The 25771-nt window shown below is 43.3% G+C and overlaps 1 protein-coding gene across 3 annotated transcripts; it reads left to right on the top strand.

Moving 5' to 3' along the window:
- On the top strand, positions 1-24368 carry LOC143291766 (uncharacterized). Of its 3 annotated transcripts, none has more exons than XM_076601906.1 (10): positions 1-136; positions 6770-7035; positions 9254-9454; positions 12654-12725; positions 14447-14561; positions 16570-16693; positions 18740-18817; positions 19303-19404; positions 20948-21034; positions 24055-24368. In XM_076601906.1, the coding sequence occupies exons 2-10, from the start codon at positions 6810-6812 to the stop codon at positions 24172-24174; spliced, it is 1125 nt and encodes a 374-aa protein (XP_076458021.1). In that variant the 5' UTR covers positions 1-136; positions 6770-6809; the 3' UTR covers positions 24175-24368. The 3 variants fall into 3 exon arrangements, with proteins under 3 accessions (XP_076458021.1, XP_076458022.1, XP_076458020.1); XM_076601907.1 differs by lacking the exon at positions 1-136 and adding an exon at positions 3065-3216 and having other exon boundaries at positions 20960-21034; XM_076601905.1 differs by lacking the exon at positions 1-136 and adding an exon at positions 3065-3216.
- The last annotated feature ends 1403 nt before the right edge of the window (positions 24369-25771 follow it).

Here is a 25771-nt window from a genome sequence, read left to right as displayed (position 1 = left end):
CAGAAAACGGAGTATGGCTGCCTACATGGCGGAGTAAAAAAACGGTCGTGCACGTAAAAACCCACTCGTGTATACGAGTGCTCGTAGGAGTGACAGCCCACGGACGAAGAAGAAGATAAAAGAAGACGAATATAAGGTATGTATGCATCTGTTTTTGTTATTACAAAACAACAACAAACAAACAAAATCCAGGTGTTTAGATGATAAAATTCGTTTCACTTCACGATCAAAGCACGATGACTTCTTGTTCTGTTCATGCAAATGTTGTTCCGAACTGAACTATAAAAGTGTATGGGTTTTGAAGCGATAAAGCTGAAGTTAGTTTTCTGTTTAAAAAAAAAAAAAAAAAAAAAAAAGGAGAAGAAGGAGGAGACGACTCACCTCTTCGCCTTGCCGGAAGACGTAATACACACCACCAGCATCCCTCCGGACCTCTTCAAGTCCAGGGTTCTCCGCCTTCCCCAGCATCCCCTCCACAGAGGAGCTCAACCCTTCCCCAAAGGTGAACACCAACACGACCCGCTCAGCCCAGGACGAGGAGCACCGACTCAGCTTGGCGCAGATGGTCGCCAGGAGGCCCCTCACGGAGGACACCCTGTCCCAGAGAGTCTTGGTGTCCCTGGAGGTCCGGTGGACCTCATTGTCAAAGCCCTGTACACTGAGAGTAAAACACACAAGCTTTTTATGTATTGAGTATAATTTCAAAATGTAACGTTTAAGATGAGAAAGATCAGTTTCAAGCAAATGAACCCCCCTAGCATTAATTACAGATTAATTTCCCTTTTTTTACTATCTGCACCAAAGACATGCACCAGAAATATAACTTCCATGCTCAGCAAAAGAAGTTCCTGTTTGAACAAAAAATGATAAAAACGACTGCTCTTGATGCTGTGTCGAATATCAGATCAAAGTGCCAAGTTTAGAGAATTAAAAAAAAGAAAAAAAAAGAAGAAAAAAAAAAACCCAGTAAATTCAGTTTGCATATAATTTGGCTTTTAAAAAAAAAGTTTTTTTGTGCCCATCCCAGAGGTGCAATATTGTTTTAAGCAAGATGACTGGAAAGAACTGAATTTTTCCTATTTTTATGCCAAATTTGGTGTCAACTGACAAAGTATTTGCAGAGAAAATGGCAATGTTAAAGTTTACCACACACACGCACACAGAGACAACAGAACACCGGGTTAAAACATAGTCTCACTTTGTTTACGAAGATCTGTGGGAGCGAGCGGGACAGGAGCCAGTGGCCAAGCAGATACTGCGGAGGAAGTGAGGCTGGATCGGACACACCCTCAGGAAGCCAGCGTCCAGCATCACACGCCAAGCCCTGACCTGGAACCTGCAGGGAATGAGGAAGAGAGGCCGGCCTCGCAACAGCTGGAGGCGAGATACCGAGGCAGAGCTGAAGCAGCAAGAGACCAACTGGACTGGAATATCCAGAACAGCCCAGAACAGAGTGCGATGGCGAGGGGTCGTCGATGGCCTATGCTCCACCGGAGATTGGAAAAGAAATTGCTGAAGCCAGGCAGCCTGCGCCGCGAGATGCATTCATTATTCATGAGCTGCCTTTGCCCCGCCCAAACTAAGGGAAAGCGTCAGTCGAACTCAGTCTCCTGAGTGATTTTATAATTTGGATTACACCTTTTTTCCCTTTTCTGTTTGCTTCATCCCACGCAGATGTCAAACTCAATTTTGTTGTGAATAATATTCCTAAATATTTATATGTATTGGTTACTTTTATTTCCCTATCACCACAGCACCATTTTTCACGAGTCGAAAGATGACCTCCATTGCGGAAAACTATAATATTGGTCTTATCGAGATTCACTGTTTGTTGTAGTCTGTCTGTTTCTTGCTTAAGGGCATTTAATTGATTTTGTAACCCTATGGGTGTGTCAGACAAGAGAACAACATCATCAGCAAATAGCATTAAGAGCAAATCTGTTGCGCCAGGTATCATTTGTATTCCATGTCTCCCCTTCTTTGATAACTCCACTGCCAATTCACCGATGAAAAAGGAAAACAGCTGTGAGCTTAGCATACAACCTTGTTTAACCCCTCTTGGACACTGAAAAAAGTCTGAATAAATACCTTTGTCACGAACACATACAAGTACAGAATCGTAGATGCTTTTAACAGCCATGTAAAACTCCCGAGAGAGAGATACAGAGACTTAGAGAGAGAGAAAGAGCACAATACAACGGTCTGCTCGGGCAACAAGAAGCGTTCGTATATATATGAATTATATATATGATTATGTACATATAGATAGATTTAGATTTACATACTGATAGATCTATATGAAATTATGTATGTATATATTCATGTATGTATGTATGTATGTATGTATGTATGTATAGACAGATGTTAGAAGAGAGACAGAGCTGAATATGTGTTTTATGTTTTGATATATATATATATATTTTTGTTGTTGTTGTTGTTGAAGAAATGGTGATGTAAACCAGAAAGTGTGAAGAAAAAGTAGCGTTACGAAAACGCAGTTCAATAATTTACAACTGTCTCTCTCATGTGCAACATTGCGCTGGGGGGTCCGGGGGGTGGGGTGGGGGGGGGGAGTTGGTGGTGGGGGGAGCTGCTTTATTTTCTTTTTATATTATCTACATTCAAGCAGATGCAAACGTGCTAAAAACCAAGCAAAAATGAATCGGTTTTCATTGTATACACGTGGGAAATTCCAGGCATAACTTAACTTTCGCTTTACTGCAGCTGAACCGTCAGAACCGACCAGTTTCCTTCAGGTGGGGAAGGAGAGGGTGATTTACCCCCACCCTTCCGCACTGCGTGTGTGCCCCAAAACGGCTTCAGCACTGTTATAGACAGTAACAAGGGGCCTGCCGCGAGTGGTTTATCTCTCTTTTCTAATCTCCGGCTCCACCAGGAGCGATGGGCAAAATGATGAATGAATGAATGACTGACTTTGTTTACACAAGTTAGTCAAAAAAGAAGACACATACACACACACACACACACACACACATGCAGGCACATGCACCCAAACGTATGTTCTAATATCACTCAAAAGGAGAGAAGAAGAAGAAGAAAAAAAAAACAAAAAAAAAACAACAACAAAAAAACACACGTTAAACTGAAACAGGAACCGAACATTTCCGTGTCACGTGAACAACTGACAGTTTTTCAGGGACACTATATTTAGACCAGTGGCTGCATCATACGAAACTGTGTCGCTCACCTTGTCAGGTAAGCTTGTGAGACGTAGTTCAATAATCGATCACGTTGTCTGTTATGACTGTACTTGTGTGTATGACACTATTCACTATTCACCAGGACTGGTTTCTGATTTATTTGTACTGCAACGATGTTGAGTTGCAACTGCATGAGAAATCTCTGTTTCGTGCGGCAGGAAATATTTCCGTATAGGTGTCCTTCATAGTTTCAGTTTCACAAGAAGGCGTCAATGCATTCGGACAAATCCATATACGCAACACCACATCTGCCAGACTGCTCTCCCCTGGGAGAACTCATCTTCATAACATAGCGCCCCCAAATTTTTTTTCTTGCTTTTTTCTTTCTACAAATGCATTTGTTTTATGTGGATTTTTCGACATGATTTTGCCAGGGAAGACCCAACACACCAAACCACACCACACCACACCTCACTTAACCACACCATGCCGCACACACCATGCCGCACACATCACACCACACCACACCACACCATGCCGCACACACCACACCACACTGCATTACGCTACACCACGAAAATCAGCATAGAACGGCGCGCGCGCACACACACACACACACGCAAGACTCAACAGAGCACTCATTTATTTATGGACCTGCTTCACAACGACCACTGCACGCCTCACATAGCACAGAACATGATATTCGTTGCTTTGATCATGTCTGTTATGAGTGGTTTCTTTTCAGTATGTACCTGTATGACAATTTGCTGCATTTAATCCAGGACAGAGTTCGTTGTTCTCGATATGACTGGATAATACAGTAAACGAAGTAAAGCTGCAGGTTGGTTAAAAAAAGATAAGTATTCCTTGCAGCAGGAAGTATTTCAGCGCTGAAGGTGATCAGGTGATTTCGTCAGCCATGAAGGTGAAGGAGATTGTATTGTGTCCTGAATAGTGCAGTATGCATGTTTTAACTTGTGGGAACATAGCTGTTTTTTTGTTGTTTTGTTTTGTTTTAACAAAGAAATTTATATCATCAGTGAACAATCATCGCTCTGTCTGTCTGTGAGTCTCTGTCTCAGTTCTCTGTTCTCTGTGTATGTCTCTGTCTCTGTCTGCCTGTCTGTATGTCAGACTGTCTGTCTATCTCTTTCTCTGTCTCCAACCTCAAGACAAGACAAGACACGACACGACACGACACAAACAACACAACAAAACACAACAAAACAAAACACATGAACTGATACACTAACAAAACAGAACACGAAAGCAGCACGTCCCAGTAAAACACAGCAAACAGAAACGGGACACCAGCATTTAACCACCATCACCGATTTTTACAAGTCCCGCTATCAAACGTCTGTTTACTGATAAGATAAAAACATACCAGCACACCCAAGGCACACTGACATACACACACACACACACACACACACACAGCATGCATTTACACAAGCACACACCGGCAGGCACACTCTCGCATGCATACACACACGCGCGCGCGCGCACACGCACGCACGCACGCACGCACACACACACTCATAGACACACACACACACACAAACACACACACACACATACACACACACACGCACACACACACGCACGCACACACACACACACACACACACACACACTCTCTCTCTCTCTCTCACGCACACTCACACACAAACACAGACACACATACACACACACACACACATACACACACACACACACAACAGACACGCACACTCACACACACACACACACACACCAAATGTCACATGTCTATTCACGTTCAGCTGTCTGTGTCTATCTGTCCCTTTTTGTCTCTCTCTTTTCTTTTCTCTCTCTCTTTCTGTCTCTCTCTGTCCCTTTCTCTCTCTCTTTCTGTTTCTGTCCATTCTCTCTCTTTCTGTCTGTCCCCCCCCCTCTCTCTCTCTGTCCCCCCTCTCTCTCTTTCTGTCTGTCCCCTTCTCTCTCTCTTTCTGTCTCTGTCCCTTTCTCTCTCTCTCTCTGTCCCCCCCTTTCTCTCTCTGTCTCTCTCTCTCTCTGTGGCCCCTTTCTCTTTCTGTCTCTCTCTGTCCCTTTCTCTCTGTCCCTTTCTCTCTCCCTCTTTCTGTCTGTCCCCCCTCTCTCCTCTCTCTCTTTCTGTCTCTGTCCCTTTCTCTCTCTCTTTCTGTCTGTCTCTCTTTCTGTCTGCCCTTTTCTCTCTCTCTCTCTCTTTCTTTGTCTCTGTCTGTCCCTTTCTCTCTCTCTCTCTTTCAGTCTATCTGTCTCTCTCAGCGCTCCTTTTCCCCCACAGAAAACCTGCACACATGCACAGCCAACACACACGGTCTCTCCTTGTCCTTTCCATTCCATTCCAAAATAGTTCCAGAATCAAGCCACGTGACGCAATGAGCCCTGAAATTGAGAAAGAAAGAAAGAAAGAAAGAAAGAAAGAAAAGACAACAGGTCAGGAGGAAAATGATGATAAAAGAAAGAAGAAACAAGAGAGGCAAGGCCTTCAAGACTCACTTGTGATACACTTAAAAAAAATCCAAGCTTTTTATGTATTGAGTATAATGCATTTACTGTTATATTTATATTTTTTTTGTATTCTCTAAACTTGGCACTTTGATCTGATATTCGACCCAACAAAAGATCTGTCATTATTATCATTTTTTGCTTCTTTTGCTAAGCATGGAAGTTTTGTTTATTGCAAACGTTTTGGTGCAGACAGTAAAATAAGGGAAATTACTCTGTAATTAATGCTGGGGGACTTAGTTTGCTTTAAACTGATCTTTCTCATCTTAAACATTACATTTTGAAATTATACTCAATACATAAAAAGCTTGGATTTTTAAAAAAAAAGTGCATCACAAGTGAGTCTTGAAGGCCTTGCCTCTCTTGTTTCAAAATGTAATGTTTAAGATGAGAAAGATCAGTTTAAAGCAAATTAAGTCCCCTAGCATTAATTAGAGTAATTTCCCTTTTTTACTATCTGCACCAAAACGTTTGCAAAATAAATAAACTTCCATGCTTAGCAAAAGAAGTTCCTGTTTGAACAAAAAATGATAATTATGACTGCTCTTGTTGTTGGGTCGAATATCAGATCAAAGTGCCAAGTTTAGAGAATACAAAAAAATATAAATATAACAGTAAATGCAGTTTGCATATAATTAGGCTTCATTTTTTTGGTGCCCATTCCAGAGGTGCAATATTGTTTTAAACAAGATGACTAAAAAGAACTGAATTTTTCCTATTTTTATGCCTAATTTGGTGTCAGCTGACAAAGTATTTGCAGAGAAAATGTCAATGTTAAAGTTTACCATGGACACACACACACACACACACACACACACAGAGACAACCGAACACCGGGTTAAAACATAGACTCACTTTGTTTACACAAGTGAGTCAAAAAGGACAAATAGAATACTCCAATGGATGCTGAGACAGTTCTGCTTGCATAATTCTTTGAAACGTCCTCTGGTGTCTCATTGAAACCATCTGTGCTCATGCCTGCTTTGGAAATCATCTGTTGATTATCTTTTGTTTATTTCGTTGTTGTTGTTTGTGTTTCTGCTGCTTATTCTGTTGTTTTAATGCATTGTTCCTGGTTCCCTGTGATGTGGTTTCAGCGAAGAGATCCCCAAAGAACAGCAGGGCAGGACGCAGACAATGGAGATATGGAGTGCAGTGTCTTCACACAAACCGCTGATACTGCTGGTGGTGCTGGTGATGATGCTGATGATGACCATCGGTGGCACAGACGGTGCTGTCACCTGCACAGCGAAGACCACAACTTCTAAGACTTATGTCACCTGCGATTTCGGCAAGGACATCTCTGAGACCCACCACCACTTCAACATCAGGTTCCACTACCCTGACATTGGCTCTGATTCTGGTCAGTGAGAGAATAGCGGGGAAATCTATCTATCTATATATATATATATAATATATATATATATATATATATATGTGTGTGTGTGTGTGTGTGTGCGTGTGTGTACCCGAAAGGCCATCACAGTGCTGATTAGTATACTCACTCCCTACTAATTACCTGGTCTCAAGTAATGACTGGTGAGAGCGTTCCCTACTGATTACCGCTATACACGTTCTGACATACAAAAATGTCCACGCCTCAAACAGCTGGGAATGGACAATGCTGAATGGGTCTCTTGTCTTGCCTCATTAGCATAGCAAAACATCAGACTACTGGTATTGGCCAATCTTTGCTTGTCACTGAGGTTTCAAGCAATTTTCATTCCAGCCTGGACTGAGTGATTGCGTGTGTGACAATGGCCTCTCAGGCTCAAACACGTTATTCTCGAAGAGACAAGAAATTCGTGCTTTCAGCAGGGATGGCTTTGACTTGGAAGGGGATGGAGAAAGGAGAGTTATTTTAGTCCATCAGAAGGAGGGCAATGTGTACTGGACAGTGAAACTGGTGTGAGTGACAGGGGAAGGGGGAGGGGGAGGGGCAGTAGATGTGGCAAGTGCCAGGCAGTTGGAATGGAGAGGGTGATTGGTGGTGAATATGTTAATGACCCACTGGCTGTTGAAACAGAGGAAGGGTTGTTTGATTGATGTTTCTTTTCCAACACTTCCACCATACATGGGGCAAGACACACACGGACAAAAGTTACAAGGCATAACAGACCACGCCCCGCACACCCTCAAGTTGAAGTGAGTTCACTTGCAGTTTGGAGAGGCTCCCATTCATTCATCATTTACAGTGCTTTTTTCATGAATAGTGCAGACTTCACCCATACACGTTCCATACGACCCTTACATTTTACATTATGAAAAAATATGATTTTTTTACCTCCTGCTGTACAGAAAGCATTTTAGAAGTTAAGAATTATGAAACATTGTGCTGTCATTATTTGATACCTCAACAATTGTGTGTCCAAATTTCATGAGACTGTTTACTTGTTATTTTTTAACAATTAAAAAAAACCTACAGAGAAGCGCACTCTTACAAATCACCCAGTAGGGAGTGTACAACGTGAACAACGGAATGACAAAGTTTCTGATAGGCATGTTTCTGAATGAGCTCAACTTCTAAGAGGCGTTATTTTCCAGCTCGCTTCACATACGTTTCTGTCCTTCTCCTTGCATGTATGTTTCTGAAGTTATTTACAACACACAACATGATGCGACACCTGTTGCAGTTGCCACTTTCAGTTCTCACTTTGTTGTTTTCCATCAGTTTCATGTGTGATTTAAAAAAAAAAAATCCTATGTAGAAGAACGTAAGCATACAAAACTAGGGCTTGTTGGTAATATACACATATATATCTCAATATATTATTACCTATAGGAGGAACTTTGTGTGTGTTGCATTTGAATTGCTCGTTATGCTTCTGGCTGATGATGTAATTTTGTCTCCAGAAACATTTGTGGGATTTCCCAGTGACAGGCAGCTTTCTGATCAATCTCTGTGACAAACATCTTTCTGATTAATCCATGTGACAGACAGCTTTCTGACCAGTCTCTGTGTCAAACATCTTTATGATTAATCCATGTGACAGGCAGGTTTCTGGTCAATCTCTGTGACAAACATCTTTCTGATTAATCCATGTGACAGACAGCTTTCTGATCAGTCTCTGTGACAACCATCTTTCTGATTAATCCATGTGACAGGCAGGTTTCTGGTCAATCTCTGTGACAAACATCTTTCTGATTAATCCATGTGACAGACAGCTTTCTGATCAGTCTCTGTGACAAACATCTTTCTGATTAATCCATGTGACAGACAGCTTTCTGATCAATCTCTGTGACAAACATCTTTCTGATTAATCCATGTGACAGACAGCTTTCTGATCAGTCTCTGTGACAAACATCGTGATGATTAATCCATGTGACAGACAGCTTTCTGATCAGTCTCTGTGACAAACATCGTGATGATTAATCCATGTGACAGACAGCTTTCTGATCCGTCTCTGTGACAAACATCGTGATGATTAATCCATGTGACAGGCAGCTTTCTGATCAATCTCTGTGACAAACATCTTTCTGATTAATCCACGTGACAGGCAGCTTTCTGATCAATCTCTGTGACAAACATCTTTCTGATTAATCCATGTGACAGGCAGCTTTCTGACCAATCTCTGTGACAGAAACCAAGTTGATGTGCAACTGGGTGACGGCAGACAAACTACAATGCAGCAAGAGCAAGGGCGTTCACTTCGACAACGTCGTCTCAGATCGTCTGACGTTCACAGCGCCCCCTGCCGTTGACAAAGTTGGGGGGAAATATGTCTGCCAGATGGTGCCATCTTCTGGCATTCACGTCCAGCCGTGTGACCTGACTTACAGCGGTGGGTTTCTGTCCCTGTTTCTGCCTGATTCTGTCTTGTCTCCGTGTCTCTGTTTCTGTCTTGTTTCTATCTCTGTCTGCATGTCTGTCACAACACACACACACACACACACACACACACACACACACACACACACACACACACACACACACACACACACACACACACACAGCGAAAAACAACAACAAAACCCAAACAACAACAACAAAGGTATTTGTGATATCGATGGAAGCAGTCAATTGTTTTGATTAAATATCAGTAACTGGCTCGAGTAGGTAGAAAAAACGACGATACTAGTGAGCATCAAAGATGCTTAAACAATGATACTCGATTGATCGAATGGTTGATACCATTTGTGCAGAAACAGTTCTTCTTTAATCGTAAACATTAGTGGAGTGTTGGCCTAGAGGTAACATCTCCTGGGGAGCGAGAGGATTTGAGCGCACTCGTTCGAAACCCACATTCGCCATTATTTTCTTCCCCTCCACTAGACCTTGAGTGGTGGTCAGGACGCTAGTCCTTCAGATGAGACGATAAACCGAGGTCTCTTAGCGTACGTTAAAGAAGCCACGGCAACAAAATGTTTGTCCCTGGCAAAATTCTATAGAAAAATCCACCTTGATAGGAAAATAAGTACCCTTGCTGGCTGAAAAAAAGGGTGGCACTCTCACTGTAGCAACGTGCTTTCCCAAGGCAGAACCGAATTTAACACAGAGAAGTCAGTTCTCACACAAGAGTAATATGATATGGTACCATACAATTCGATACGATACCATACGACGCGATGCGATTCAATACAATACGAATACAATGCAATACAATTATATAGATCTCATTGATTCCGACAATGCGTCCAATTCCATGAATTGAAATTTTTGGCGTATTTTGCTTCAAAATGGCATTAAAGGCAAATTTTACAAGTATTTCTTATATAAACATATTACATGATTATGTTAAATCAAGAATTAGGTGTGGTGTTAATCTTGCTGATTACATTAATTGTACATTGGGTGTTATACAAGGAGACCCATGCAGTCCCATATTTTTCTATATCTGAAAACCGACTTGCACTGAAAATCATCACCAGCAGAAGGTATGACACCGTTAAAATGTTCATTGTTCTTTTAGTGTAATGACCATCAAGCGGTTACACTGTAGCACAATGTAGTGACCATCCAGTGGACAGACTGTAGCACAATGTTGTGACCATCCAGTGGACAGACTGTAGCACAGTGTAGTGACCATATAGCACAGTGTAGTGACCATCCAGTGGTCAGACTGTAGCACAGTGTAGTGACCATCCAGTGGACAGACTGTAGCACAGTGTAGTGACCATCCAGTGGACAGACTGTAGCACAGTGTAGTGACCATCCAGTGGTCAGACTGTAGCACAGTGTAGTGACCATCCAGTGGTCAGACTGTAGCACAGTGTAGTGACCATCCAGTGGTCAGACTGTAGCACAGTGTAGTGACCATCCAGTGATCAGACTGTAGCACAGTGTAGTGACCATACAGTGTTCAGTAGCACAGTGTAGTGACCATCCAGTGGTCAGTATATCCATTCTAAAAGTCTTATGAAAAAGGGAATCCTTCTGGTTTCTGATCTCCGGTCAACAACTGCACTGAATTTTGACACATTTCCGACAAATTGCTGGTTTGCGCCATTTTTGTGAAGACTAAATTCGACTGTGCTGTTGTCATGAAGCCACTGGGTTGACGGAAACATTAGGTTTGGGAACTCTCGGGAATCATTTTCTGGCTTGGGTTTTTTTATGTGAGTGGTAAAAGGGAAACAACCTCATGTGAATTATTCATAGTATCATTTCTATTGGTTTTAAAACGTCTGTGTTTGTTTGCATACTTTACTGTCAGTGGTTGAGATCTACAATGGTTTTAAAATGCATGTGTCTGTTTCGCACTTTAATCTCAATGGTTGGTATTTACAACGGTTTTAACTCACTCAGTACGGCCAGTCCTCTCTTCTCCTCCACACGGACCCCTCGGATGTCCAGTGGGTGTCTCAATGGCCCAACCTTTAGCTTCCGTCGTCAGAATTGTGGTATTCTTTGTCAACATTCACCTTTTCAGTACAAGAGCCTTCCGCTTGCAATATCTTGATGGTGGTAATTGGGGTGAAACGCTGTTAACGTCGTCTCTTTCGCCGTTCGTATGGAGAGAGTTAAAACGCCTATATCTGTTAGCATACTTTCTTTACTCTCAAGAGTTGGTATTTACAATGGTTAACGCTATTGTCTGTTAGTATACTTTACTCTCAATGGTTCGAATTTACAACGGTTTTAAAACGCCTATATCTGTTAGCATACTTTCTTCACTCTCAAGAGTTGGTATTTACAATGGTTTTAAAACGCCTATGTCTCTTGCTTTCTATGGTTTACTATGGTTTTCAAAGGCCTGCTTTGCTTTCTATGATTGGTATTTGCAAAGATTTTAAAACGCCTATTACTGTTAGAATACTTTGCTCTTAATGTTTGTCATTTAATATGGGTTTGAAACGCTTCCGTGTTTGTAAACATACTTTATTCTTGATGTTTTGTTATTTGCAATGGTTTTAAAACGCCTATATCTGTTAGTATGCGTTGCTATTATTGCTTGATATTTGCTACGGTTTTGACGGGTGCAATAGCCGAATGGTTAAAGCGTTGGACTTTCAGTCCGATGGTACCGGGTTCGAATCTCGGTGACGGCGCCTGGTGGTTAAAGGGTGGAGATTTTTCCGATCTCCCAGGTCAACATATGTGCAGACCTGCTAGTGCCTGAACCCCCTTCATGTGTATACGCAAGCAAAAGATCAAATACGCACGTTAAAGGTCCTGTAATCCATGTCAGCGTTCGGTGGGTTATGGAAACAAGTACATACCCAGCATGCACACCCTCGAAAACGGAGTATGGCTGCCTACATGGCGTGGTAAAAACGGTCATACACGTAAAAGCCCACTCGTGTATATACGAGTGAACGTGGGAGTTGCAGCCCACGAACAAAGAAGAAGAAGCTACGGTTTTAAAACACGTATGGTCTTTGCTTGTCCATGTTTTGTGACATCGTTCTTCTTCTAACTCGTTTACCCATTGTTTGTGTTTACTATATCTTTTATTTGTGCCATTCCGTTTCATTTCATTTTTTTTGTACTGTGTTTTACTTTTTGTTTTATTTTACCTTTCTATATTTTGTATTCCACAGATGAAAGCAAGTCACCAGAAACATTATATGACTCCCCAGATGAAAATTACCATGAACTGGCACGTCAGATAGGTAAATGTCACACACACCATGTCTTGTCTTGTCTTGTTTGACTTGTCTTATCATGTTATCTTGTACTCTGCTGTACTGTACTTTACTAGTAGTACTGCGTTGTGTTGTGTTGTGTTGTGTTAGGTTGAGTTAGGTTGGGTTGGGTTAGACTATGCAGTTGTGTTGTGTTGTGTTGGGATCGGTTGGTTAGACTATACAGTTGTGTTGTGTTGGGATGGGTTAGACCATGCAGTTGTGTTGTGATGTGTTGGGATGGGTTAGACCATACAGTTGTGTTGTGTTGTGTTGGGATGGGTTAGACCATGCAGTTGTGTTGTGTTGTGTTGGAATGGGTTAGACCATACAGTTGTATTGTGTTGGGATGGGATGGGTTAGACCATACAGTTGTGATGTGTTGTGTTGTGTTGGAATGGGTTAGACCATACAGTTGTGATGTGTTGGGATGGGTTAGACCATACAGTTGTGTTGTGTTGTGTTGGGATGGGTTAGACCATACAGTTGTGTTGTGTTGGGATGGGTTAGACCATACAGTTGTATTGTGTTGTGTTGGGATGGGTTAGACCATACAGTTGTGATGTGTTGTGTTGTGTTGGAATGGGTTAGACCATACAGTTGTGTTGTGTTGTGTTGTGTTGTGTTGGGATGGGTTAGACCATGCAGTTGTGTTGTGTTGTGTTATGTTGGGATGGTTAGACCATGCAGTTGTGTTGTGTTGGGATGGGTTAGACCATGCAGTTGTGTTGTGTTGTGTTGGGATGGGTTAGACCATGCAGTTGTGTTGTGTTGTGTTGGAATGGGTTAGACCATACAGTTGTATTGTGTTGGGATGGGATCAGTTAGACCATACAGTTGTGTTGTGTTGTGTTGGGATGGGTTAGACCATACAGTTGTGTTGTGTTGTGTTGGGATGGGTTAGACCATACAGTTGTGTTGTGTTGGGATGGGTTAGACCATACAATTGTGTTGTGTTGTGTTGTGTTGTGTTGGGATGGGTTGTGTTGGGATGGGTTAGACCAACAGTTGTGTTGTGTTGGGATGGGTTAGACCATACAGTTGTGTTGTGTTGGGATGGGTTAGACCATGCAGTTGTGTTGTGTTGTGTTGTGTTGTGATGGGTTAGACCATACAGTTGTGTTGTGTTGTGATGGGTTAGACCATACAGTTATGTTGTGTTGTGATGGGATGGGTTAGACCATACAGTTATGTTGTGTTGTGATGGGATGGGTTAGACCATACAATTGTGTTGTGTTGGGATGGGTTAGACCATACAGTTGTGTTGTGATGGATTAGACCACACAGTTGTGTTGTGATGTGTTGGGATGGGTTAGACCATACAGTTGTGTTGTGTTGGGATGGTTTGGGTTGCATTGTCCTGTTCAGTGAAGGGTTGCGTTGCGTTGTTGTGCGTTGCAATTTACTGTGTTGTATAACATTGTAGGTGTTGTGTAATGCTGTTGTTCCCCATTGTAATCAGTTACCTGTTGCTTTGCTGTATCACAAGACAGTTGTGTTGTGTTGTGTTGTACAGTGGCATGTTCTTCTCTGAATAAATAATAATTCCTTCACTCTTTTACACACGCACACACACACACACACACACACACACACACACACACACACACACACACACACACACATATATATATATATATATATATATATATATGTACATATATATCTATATCTATATGAAATCATATATTTTTATATTGGATGTGCAGACCAAATTGACGCCGAAGTTACTTGGGCATTGGTCATGAGTTTTGTGATGCCATGTGTCTTCGTCATCGTCGTCGTTGCCACCTTCCTCGTCGTCGTCTGTGTCCGCTATCCAGGGTGAGTGAGACCCTGAGAGTACGATGCCATAGAGACACACACTGACAGTCAGCTCGCAATACAACGTCACTGGATTCCAGACAATGTGACAAGACTCAATGCAATACAGCACGATGCCATAGAGACACACACTGACAGTCAGCTTGTAATACAGCGTCACTGGATTCCAGACGATGTGACAAGACACAAGGCAATGCAAAACAACAGACATGCATCCAGTGGAGACAGTTGACTGAATGCCTGGTGAGGTGATTATTTGTTTGTTGATTTTATGTTAATCTTATTCAGATTCCAGCCTTAGCTCACACGGAGGTAATATGAATTAGATAACCATCACACATGCCAACAAATGGTGTTCATTGCATCAGTGAAATTAGAATGAAATACACAAATATTGATACACACACTCGCGCAAGAACACTTATAGACACACACACACATACAGAAAGAGATAACGAGAACGAGAACGATTTTTTTTTATTCAGATAAGGCCAAAGTCCCTTACTGAAGGGGGTAACATTTAAGAAGGATATCTAGAATTAACATGACACATGATGAATCTACAATGCAAACCAACCAAAAATAGCAAAGAGAGAGAGAGAGAGAGAGAGACAGACGGACAGACAGACAAACAGTTAAGCAGAGTGCGAGGGTGAATAGAGGCTGTGTGTCTGTGTGTCTGTCTGTCTGTCTATCTCATTTGCTCTGTTCACTTTGCCAGTTTTCTCTCACCCTGTCTTTCTTGTGTTCTCTTTCTCTCCACATGTTCGCGCGAGACTAAAAATGTTCACGTGTGTGTGTCCGATTGTTCGTGTGATCTGTTCCACGATTTAAAATGAATAGATGCTTTGATATGAGCTTTGTTTCTTGTCTTTTTGTGATTTGTTTGTTAAATCTTCTTCACTTGCTCTCTCTCCCTTTCTATCTCCCCCCCCCCCCCATCTTCCTCTTTCTTCAGCTTGAAACATGACTGCTCGTGAACTGAACTTTTTTTTTTTTTTTTTTTTTTTTTTTTGCTGCCCCCATCATCTGCGCCGTTTCAGTGGCATTACTCCCACGCCGCTCATTTAGATTCCCCCATACACGGCTACACCCGGGTTCGTCCGTCGCAGTTCCAGCGTCAGCAGTCCACAGGGAACCATCGATGTTAGGTCGCCTGGAGGCCACACACCAGAGGAGACCCTGCACTGCTGCTGAGTCACTTCGGTGGTGTTCAGTGGTGCCTGTTCTGTTTTAACGTACTTAGGACACCACCTACTAAGCCCCCTACTAACGACAATAATGGCTTAGTCGCGGAGCCAGACTGAGTGAACGTCTCTCCCAGAGTGGAGACCGCCACCACGTCCCTCAAACAACAGCCCTCCATGAATCCGCCGACACTGATGACATTGACAGGACTCACCCCAAGCACGGAAGTGGAGGGGTATCGAAACTGAGGTCACCATGAGAGCAGAGCATGAAAGCCACAGACTTTGAGACTATTTTGTCTTTATTGATGACGATGAAGGAGGAGGAGGATGACGATGATGATGACGATGTTGCTATGGAGGTCCATTTTGGTTTGGGACTGCGTGACAAGGCTGTACTCTACGCTTCCTGTCATAATGATATCCCGGCGTTAACCAGGCCCGAGAGATACAGACACTTGCAGTGTTGGTCAGGTAATTAGAGCAACACACCCAAAGACGCATCCTTGAAGTGGATGACACTCGACTGTGTGGTCCCAGTCTCCCCATTTAAGCCCACAGCACACCCAACTCTGGGTAGGAGCCGGCCACGGGCCGAAAAACCCACCTCAGCTGGGATTCGAACCCGCTTCCTCCCAGCCGTCAGTCCGCGACGCTAACCACTTCGCCACGACGGTGGTTGAACTTGTATTTGTTTTTGTCCCTGATGATGACGATGACCTCGACGATGATGATGATGACAACGACCAGGACATTGATGATGATGATGATGATGATGATGATTATGGAGGCTGGTACCTGTTTCATGACATGATAATCAGACGGCTTTCATGGTTGAGGAGAGCACGAGAAGGACCAGAGAATGGAGAGGTGAGGAATGAGGAGAAGGATATTGTGATGACAGCTCTCTGCCCGCAAAACGACGAGACAGAGGCAGCAGCAGCGGTATGTATGGGGCATTCTGTGTGCTGTTCATCTTCTTATCTTTGTAGCTGCCGTTGTTTGTGTTAGTGTTTTCGTTAGGTCTGCTCTTGTAACTCATCTTCTGCATTCTCTTCACTGGTTACCAATTACTGCCCGCATTCAGTACAAAGTTGCAATTCTCACTCTTCAACTCCATTTTGGGTGCTGCTCCTCAGTATCTGAGAGAATTGATTCAAACCTACACACCCCGTCGACAACTCAGATCATCTTCCGATTCACGGCGGCTACTTGCTCCCCGTGTTAAAACCCGATCCTTCCTGTTCTTATTCAGCTCCATATGTCTGGAACAGTTTACCTCACGATCTCCGCCACTCTCCTTCATTTCAATCTTTCAAAACTGGTCTAAAAACACATCTTTTTGAAAACACCTATCCATAGACCTTCCATACCTTTTCAGTTATAAGCCATGCAAACTCTCTCTCTCTCTCTTTCGTTGTGTGTGTGTGTGTGTGTGTGTGTGTGTGTGTGTGTGTGTGTGTGTGTGTGTGTGTGTGTGTGTGTAATTATGCTATTCGCGTAGTCTCTGAATCTGTTTTATATTATTGTGCGCTAAATCATTATTTTTCTTCTTCTTTCTTTTGTGAGTTATTGCGCGCGCACGCGTATGTTTGTCTTTAATGTTTATTGGAAAGCGCTTTGAGCTCTCTTTAAGGGAGGAAAACGCTCAACAAATGTTCATTATTATTATTAACTATAGTTGCTGTTGATTCCAATGTTGCTGATCCCAATGCTGTTGATTGCACCAATGCTGTTGATTCCAATGTTGTTGATTCCAATGCTGCTGATTCCACCAATGCTGTTGATTCCAATGTTGTTGATTCCAATGTTGTTGATTCCAATGCTGCTGATTCCACCAATGCTGTTGATTCCAATGTTGTTGATTCCAATGCTGTTGATTCCAATGTTGTTGATTCCGTTGTTCGTCGTTGTTGTTGGTTCTGTTGTCAATATCAGCCAGCCGTCAGAACCATTGTGGGAATAACGGCCTGTAAGAGCAGACAGCGATGTTGACTCAGCGTTGAGTTGCTTTCCTCGTGATTTGCGATGACGGGTGTGGAATATTTCCCGTTACAGTTTTTGACCCCTTTGACCTCGACCCCGAACGACTTTGTTACGAGGTCATACGTACCTCCGTATTTGCATTTCCATTATTTTTCTGTGAAGCCACGTGAAGCTGTACTTGCAAGCGGGACGTCATAACGTCTAGAAACTAATGACGTGATGAGTGACCTTGACCTTTTCAGCGGGGGTCGTGTGTCTGTTCATTCCATGATTTCTCATGACGTTTCAGACCGATTTTGTTGTCCGAGTTGTCACAGCAATCAACTGATGTGGGCAGATCTTAATCCAAACGATCTCTTCCAATGATGGACAGCAGTGACCTCACAGTGCGACCTTTTGACCTGTCCTTCACAGGGTTGCTGGGATACATACCGTGTTTTTGTTGGTGTTGTTGTTGTTTGTTTGTTTGTTTTCATTTATAGCACAGGAAGTGCAAAGACGCTTGAGTATGGCTTTTCATTTTCTGTCATGATCCGAAGTTTTGCTGTAACGATCCAACTGTTGGAGCCAGCGTGTTTTGAGATTGTATTGTGTTTCCTTTCTGATCTTTGTCCTCCATAAAATGGACACACTTTTCTCCACTTTCTCCTTCACCTCCTTATCGTTATCATTATGATCATGGTGATTATGATGATGATTGCTGTAATAGTAGTAGCAGTAGTTGTAGTAGCAGCAGCGGCGTCGGTGGAAGTAATAGTAGCCTTACTAGCACTAGTAGCAGCAGCAGTAGTAGTATCTGTAGTAACAGCCTTAGCAGGATAAGGATCGCAAATAACATCAGAAGCAATACTAGTAACAATAGCAGCATTGTAGCAGCAGCAACAGAAGCAGCCACCATGGCGAATGCAGAAGATGTAGTGGCCAAAGCAACTCATGAACGAGTTGAGCAGCCAGCCACCTGACGCCTGCTGAAGGATGTTTAACGTGTGGAGACTGTGTGTGCAGCCAAGGGAAGGCCAAGGCCCCCCTGGTGACGTCAAGGGAGAAGGTGACAAAATGCCACGGAAGAAGAGGTGGTCCTGGGTAAGTGAATATCTGACTGTGGAATGTTTGAATTTCTGAACGCGGAAATGGAGTGGGTCCGAAACTGATCGTAGAGAGCGAGATAGGGTGTAGAGGTGGAGACACGATTGAATAGGAAGGGACAGATTTGTTCATACAGTTTTTTTTAGTTATATTCTGTGTGAGATGGGGAACCAATAGAGGGATTGTATTTAATGTGTGTGTGTGTGTGTGTGTGTGTGTGTGTGTGTGTGTGTGTGTGTGTGTGTGTGTGTGCTTGCAATCGTACATTTGTACGCACAACATTAATTTTATTCATTTATCATTTCAATCAGTTCTATTTACTTTCTTTAGATATTTATTTCATTTCGTTCAGGTCAAGTATGTGCAGTCTTGTTAAGGTCATGGTGATTGTGTGTGTGTGTGTGTGTGTGTGTGTGTGTGTGTGTGAGAGAGAGAGAGAGAGAGAGAGGATTTTCAACATCATTATCATCATAATCATACAGAATCTCTTCAGACGTTCACGTGACGATGTGGAGAAGACAGGGGGAAGTGATCAGCCGTTACTGACAATGACAGAGTCAACACAGCAGGGACCTCCGGTCACTGTGAGTTGTCTTTTCCTTCAGTCTGTTTGATTGTCAACACGTCTGTCTGTATCTTCTTCTCCTTGTCTTTTTCCTGTTGTTGTGCTCTCGTTGTTGTTGTTGTTGTTGTTGTTGTTGGTGGTGGTGGTGGTGGCAGTGGTGATGAAGTGGTGGTTGTGGGAAATTGCTGACAGCAAAAGGAAAGATTACCATTGGTTCTGTTCAAGAAGCTAACGATTGATGAAATATTACTGTAGCTTTCCTAAATGAAGTGACTGGCTGATTCGAAGGCCATTCAGTAAGTCAAATAAGGCATCGATGAATTAACTCACTCAGTACGGCCAGTCCTCTCTTCTCCTCTACACAGACCCCTCGGATGTCCAGTGGGTGTCTGAATGACCCAACCTTTAGCTTCCGTCGTCAGAATTGTGGTATTCTTTGTCAACATTCACCTCTTCAGTATAAGAGCCTTCCACTTGCAATATTTTGATGATGGTATTTGGGGTGAAACGCTGTTAACGTCGTCTCTTTCGCCGTTCGTATGGAGAGAGTTAACCCTTTATCACACCTGTGCACTGACCTTTTTGTTGCTGCCCCATCACCAGCACACTTTAGGTGGCATCACCCCACGCAGCATAAAGACGTTTGAAAACAAGAGAACTCTGGCCATTAAGGAAAAGCGTGAGCGAAGGAAGCAGGGCTCAACTTCTAGAGACGTTTTCCCTTGCAACACCTGTGGGAAGTGCTGCGCATCCAGAATCGGCCTCTTCTCCCATATGAAGCCACACACCGACAGATAAGCCTGCCTGCCTACTCATCCGTCGGATCGACGGGAGACTCCATCCCACCACGCTGCTCATTATGAATCCCCATACACATCCACAACCAGCCTCGTCTGCTACTGTCCCAGTTGAAATAGTCCTCAAAGAGCTATCATTGTCAGGATGTCATGAGACCACACACCAGAGGAGACCCTGCACTGCTGCTGAGCCATTTTGGTGGTTTCTCTTCTGACTGAACTGGCGCTGGACATTATGACTGTTCTATGGCTAACAATAATGGCTTTTTTCACTCAGTCTCTGATCATGAGAAAAAGAAAATGCTTCGCTTCGATTCCAATCAATTTCGGATTTAAAACAATGTGATAGTGGTTATTCTTAAATCAATCTGTGATCGTTCAGGGATATTTTCATCTAAATTCTCACGAATCAGGGATTTCCTCACAATCACTGTAATCATTCAGGAAAACCAAAGTTGACAGGGCGGTAGGCAATGGTTTGTAAATTTTGAAGTCAAAGGTCAAGGTCACATGTCTTTTTTGTCACATGATCTGTTTTGCAGTGGGTTTTTTTTTCATGATCACTTTGTCGGATTAAATGTGTATCTCAAATGAGTCTTGAAGGCTTTGCCTCTCTTATCAGAATGCTTACGGTTTTTATCTCTTCACTCTTTGTTTATGTGGAAGAGAGAGAGAGAGAGAGAGAGAGAGAGAGAGAGAGAGAGAGAGATGGAGAGAGATGGAGAGAGAGAGATATTTCATGTCCCCATCGTCAAAATCATACAGGATCTTTCGCAGAGAGAACCTGTGAGAAGGGTCAGCCCAAAAGCAGTCCCTCTTCAACAAGAACCGGCAGCACAAGCTCCAGTCACCGTGAGTTGTCTTCTCCTTCAGTCTGTTTCCTTGTCAACATGTCTGCCTGTGTCTTCTCCTTGTCTGTTTCCTCTTGTTTTGTTGTTATAGTTGTTGTTGCTGTTGGTGGTGGTGGTGATGGTGGTGGTGTTGTTGTTATTGTTGTTGGTGGTGGTGTTATTGTTGTTGTTGCTATTGTTGTTGTTGGTCTGGTGGTGTTATTGTTGTTGTTGCTATTGTTGTTGTTGGTCTGGTGGTGTTATTGTTGTTGTTGCTATTGTTGTTCTTGGTCTGGTGGTGTTATTGTTGTTGTTGCTATTGTTGTTGTTGGTCTGGTGGTGTTATTGTTGTTGTTGCTATTGTTGTTGTTGGTCTGGTGGTGTTATTGTTGTTGTTGCTATTGTTGTTGTTGGTCTGGTGGTGTTATTGTTGTTGTTGCTATTGTTGTTGTTGGTCTGGTGGTGTTATTGTTGTTGTTGTTGGTGGTGGTGTTATTGTTGTTGTTATTGTTGTTGTTGGTGGTGGTGTTATTGTTGTTGCTGTTGGTGGTGGTGGTAGTGTTATTGATGTTGTTGTTGGTGGTGGTGTTATTGTTGTTGTTGGTGGTGGTGTTATTGTTGTTGTTGGTGGTGGTGTTATTGTTGTTGTTGGTGGTGGTGGTCGTTATGGTGCTATTGTTGTTGTTGTTGGTGGTGGTGTTATTGTTGTTGTTGGTGGTGGTGTTATTGTTGTTGTTGTTGATGGTGGTGTTATTGTTGTTGTTGTTGGTGGTGGTCGTTATGGTACTATTGTTGTTGTTGGTGGTGGCGTTATTGTTGTTGTTGATGGTTGTGTTATTGTTGTTGTTGGTGGTGGCGTTATTGTTGTTGTTGATGGTTGTGTTATTGTTGTTGTTGGTGGTGGTGTTATTGTTGTTGTTGATGGTGGTGTTATTGTTGTTGTTGGTGGTGGCGTTATTGTTGTTGTTGATGGTTGTGTTATTGTTGTTGTTGGTGGTGGTGTTATTGTTGTTGTTGATGGTGGTGTTATTGTTGTTGTTGGTGGTGGTGTTATTGTTGTTGTTGATGGTTGTGTTATTGTTGTTGTTGGTGGTGGTGTTATTGTTGTTGTTGATGGTTGTGTTATTGTTGTTGTTGGTGGTGGTGTTATTGTTGTTGTTGTTGGTGGTGTTATTGTTGTTGTTGATGGTTGTGTTATTGTTGTTGTTGGTGGTGGTGTTATTGTTGTTGTTGGTGGTGGTGTTATTGTTGTTGTTGATGGTGGTGTTATTGTTGTTGTTGGTGGTGGTGTTATTGTTGTTGTTGGTGGTGGTGTTATTGTTGTTGTTGGTGGTGGTGTTATTGTTGTTGTTGGTGGTGGTGTTATTGTTGTTGTTGGTGGTGGTGTTATTGTTGTTGTTGATGGTTGTGTTATTGTTGTTGTTGTTGGTGGTGGTCGTTATGGTACTATTGTTGTTGTTGGTGTTGGCGTTATTGTTGTTGTTGATGGTTGTGTTATTGTTGTTGTTGTTGGTGGTGTTATTGTTGTTGTTGGTGGTGGTGTTATTGTTGTTGTTGATGGTGGTGTTATTGTTGTTGTTGGTGGTGGTGTTATTGTTGTTGTTGGTGGTGGTGTTATTGTTGTTGTTGGTGGTGGTGTTATTGTTGTTGGTGGTGGTGGTGTTGTTGTTGTTGGTCATGGTGGTGTTATTGTTGTTGTTGTTGGTGGTGGTCGTTATGGTACTATTGTTGTTGTTGGTGGTGGCGTTATTGTTGTTGTTGATGGTGTTATTGTTGTTGTTGGTGGTGGTGTTATTGTTGTTGTTGATGGTTGTGTTATTGTTGTTGTTGTTGGTGGTGGTCGTTATGGTACTATTGTTGTTGGTGGTGGTGGTGTTATTGTTGTTGTTGATGGTGGTGTTATTGTTGTTGTTGTTGGTGGTGGTCGTTATGGTACTATTGTTGTTGGTGGTGGTGGCGTTATTGTTGCTGTTGATGGTGGCGTTATTGTTGTTGTTGATGGTTGTGTTATTGTTGTTGTTGGTGGTGGTGTTATTGTTGTTGTTGGTGGTGGTGTTATTGTTGTTGTTGATGGTGGTGTTATTGTTGTTGTTGGTGGTGGTGTTATTGTTGTTGTTGATGGTTGTGTTATTGTTGTTGTTGATGGTGGTGTTATTGTTGTTGTTGATGGTGGTGTTATTGTTGTTGTTGGTGGTGGTGTTATTGTTGTTGTTGATGGTGGTGTTATTGTTGTTGTTGGTGGTGGTGTTATTGTTGTTGTTGGTGGTGGTGTTATTGTTGTTGTTGATGGTGGTGTTATTGTTGTTGTTGGTGGTCGTGGTGGTGTTGTTGTTGTTGTCGTTGGTGGTGTTGTTGTTGTTGGTCGTGGTGGTGTTATTGTTGTTGATGGTGTTATTGTCGTTGTTGTTGGTGTTATTGTTGTTGGTGGTGTTATTGTCGTTGTTGTTGGGGGTGGGGGGGAGGGGAGGGGGCTCGATCTTGACCAGCCACAAATGACCCCCTGGGGTAAAACGCAGCGAGGGGTAGTTTAAAGTAGTGACACCTGAAAAATGCGCGGAGGACGACACAGGTTGCCTCCAGTGTAGCTCCAGCGTCCAGTCGCCAGGTGTGCAGATCTCAGAGAGGGCTGTTTCAGGATTGGATTGATCACTACCATAGACACTGATAGACTGATGTGTTATATTGACTGATACCTGTGTTGTGTCTATACTTGGTAAGACACTGAATGGATTGTTTACCACCATAGACACTGATGTGTTATATTGACTGATATTGATACCTGTAGTGTCTATACTTGGTAAGACACTGAATGGATTGTTTACCACCATAGACACTGATGTGTTATATTGACTGATATTGATACCTGTGTAGTGTCTATACTTGGTAAGACACTGAATGGATTGTCTACTACCATAGACACTGATGTGTTATATTGACTGATATTGATATTTTATCAATAATGATGATGATAATTGATGATGATGAAGATGCTGTTGAAGATGATGATGGTACATAATGATGATGGTGATGGTTTTTGTCCAGGTGATGCCAGAAAGGGAGAGGTCACCAGAAAGGGAGTTAAGCAAGAAGGAAAAGAAGAAGGAAGACAAGGAAAAGAAGAAGCAGGAGAAGGAAAGAAAGAAAGAAGAGAAAGGAAAGTGAGATCCGTGAAGGCCTGGGAGTTGGGGAATGAGGGAGGAAATAAAAACAAAAAACAAAACAAAAGAACACAGACACAACCACACGCTCTGCATACCCACAGCAAGAAACAACCATTACAAATCCAGCTTTTATATTCTGGTGGAAATTTATGGAATGATTTCCCACTCACTCTGAAAAGTGTCGTAAATAAAAACGTGTTAAAGAAAAATCTGACTACAGGTGGGGACACCTGTGGGACCACAGCGTCAGGTGTGGTGCTGTGGCGCCTCCGTCTGCGTCGGCGTCTCCTGCGTCGCTGATTTGGAGTTGGTGCAGTTGATGGCATGGGCCCAGGTTGCCCAGTGTGTGTAGTGGCAACACACTGGTTGTGGGCTGGAGCTGCAGACTGGTGGTCAGCATTCTGTTGCCTGCTCTTGTAGTGTCGCTTGTGGCGACACTGGTGCTCTGTGTGGCCAGACCTCTCACACCAGACACAGTGTGGAGGGTGTGGGGTACGGTCAGCAGCACAGTGGCGATGGTGAAGGGCTGGTCTTGGAGGATGTGGGCCGTGTGCTGGCATGGGTGACTGCAGCTGACGTCGCAGGCTGGTGTTTTCAGCTGCGAGTGTGGCCAGCTGGGACTGTAGGCGGACAACAGTGGTGCTGTCTACGCCGGGGCAGATGTTGTAGGTGTGGCTGTCCTCCCTCAGCCATCACAGGGCCTCCTTCTTTGCTGCCTCGAAGGTGGTGTCAGGGTGGTAGCGGATGAGACGCCTGACATCGTGCCTGAGTGCAGCTGGCTGAAGACCTCTGGCGAAGGCGTCGCGGAGTATGGTTGCTGGCACCTGCATGATCCCATCTTCAGCCCTGTTGACCTTGGTCCACAGGTACTGAAGATGTGATGCGTAGTCGATCACAGTCTCCTTGGGCTGCTGCTGCCTGTTGAAGAAGGTGGTGGCAAGGTCGGTGGCGTCTCGCTGCTCTCCCCAGTTCTCCTCAATGATGTGAAGGATCTTGGCTGGGGTGTCCACTTCTGTCGCTGGCAGCCTGACGATCTGCTGGCGACATCGGCCTGCAAGGGCTGATATCAGCCAGAGAGAGGCTGTCGCGTCATCCAGGGGCTGTAGCTGGAGAATCAGTCTGGCCTCACTGATGAAGTCGTCGACCTCACTGCTGCCTTCCTCACCGGATAGCGTCGGGAGTTTGGGCAGGAAGTCAGTTGAAGCCATCTTGATGTGGGCGACGTTTCTTCTTGTGGACTTGTGTACCTGCTGCACTGTCTTCTCTCTTCTCCTATGTTAAACTATCCCTATATGACTGTTAGTACAACCTCTTGTCCCTGTACGATCCTAGCTCACAGCGCCATGTGATAGAGATTAGCTTGGCTAGGAGCTGTGATTTGTTAAGAGATATTAAAAGAATTAGCACATCCTATGCTCACAGCGCCAAGTTGTAACAAGGTACACTTGGTGGTAAAGGGCTGTGGTTTTGGGATGGATTGAATTTGGATAAAAGAATTGAAACCTTAAAGGGAATAATTTTGGATCAATCTTGTGATGGATCTTTATCCTGTCGACGACGCCACTTTTGTAGCCGTGTACCGAGTGGTTCTAATAGGG

The sequence above is a fragment of the Babylonia areolata genome, chromosome 17 (genome assembly GCF_041734735.1).
Source record: "Babylonia areolata isolate BAREFJ2019XMU chromosome 17, ASM4173473v1, whole genome shotgun sequence".
Taxonomy (NCBI): Eukaryota; Metazoa; Mollusca; class Gastropoda; order Neogastropoda; family Buccinidae; genus Babylonia; species Babylonia areolata.
This window is presented reverse-complemented; position numbering and strand designations above follow the sequence as displayed.

Excerpts from the sequence above, each read along its gene's own strand:
- LOC143291766 (XM_076601906.1), top strand. The coding sequence starts at position 6,810 with ATGGAGATATGGAGTGCAGTGTCTTCACACAAACCGCTGATACTGCTG. Across the intron at positions 14,562-16,569 it reads GTCTGTGTCCGCTATCCAGG|ACGGCTTTCATGGTTGAGGA; the intron begins GTGAGTGAGACC and ends CATGATAATCAG. Across the intron at positions 21,035-24,054 it reads CAGCACAAGCTCCAGTCACC|GTGATGCCAGAAAGGGAGAG; the intron begins GTGAGTTGTCTT and ends GTTTTTGTCCAG.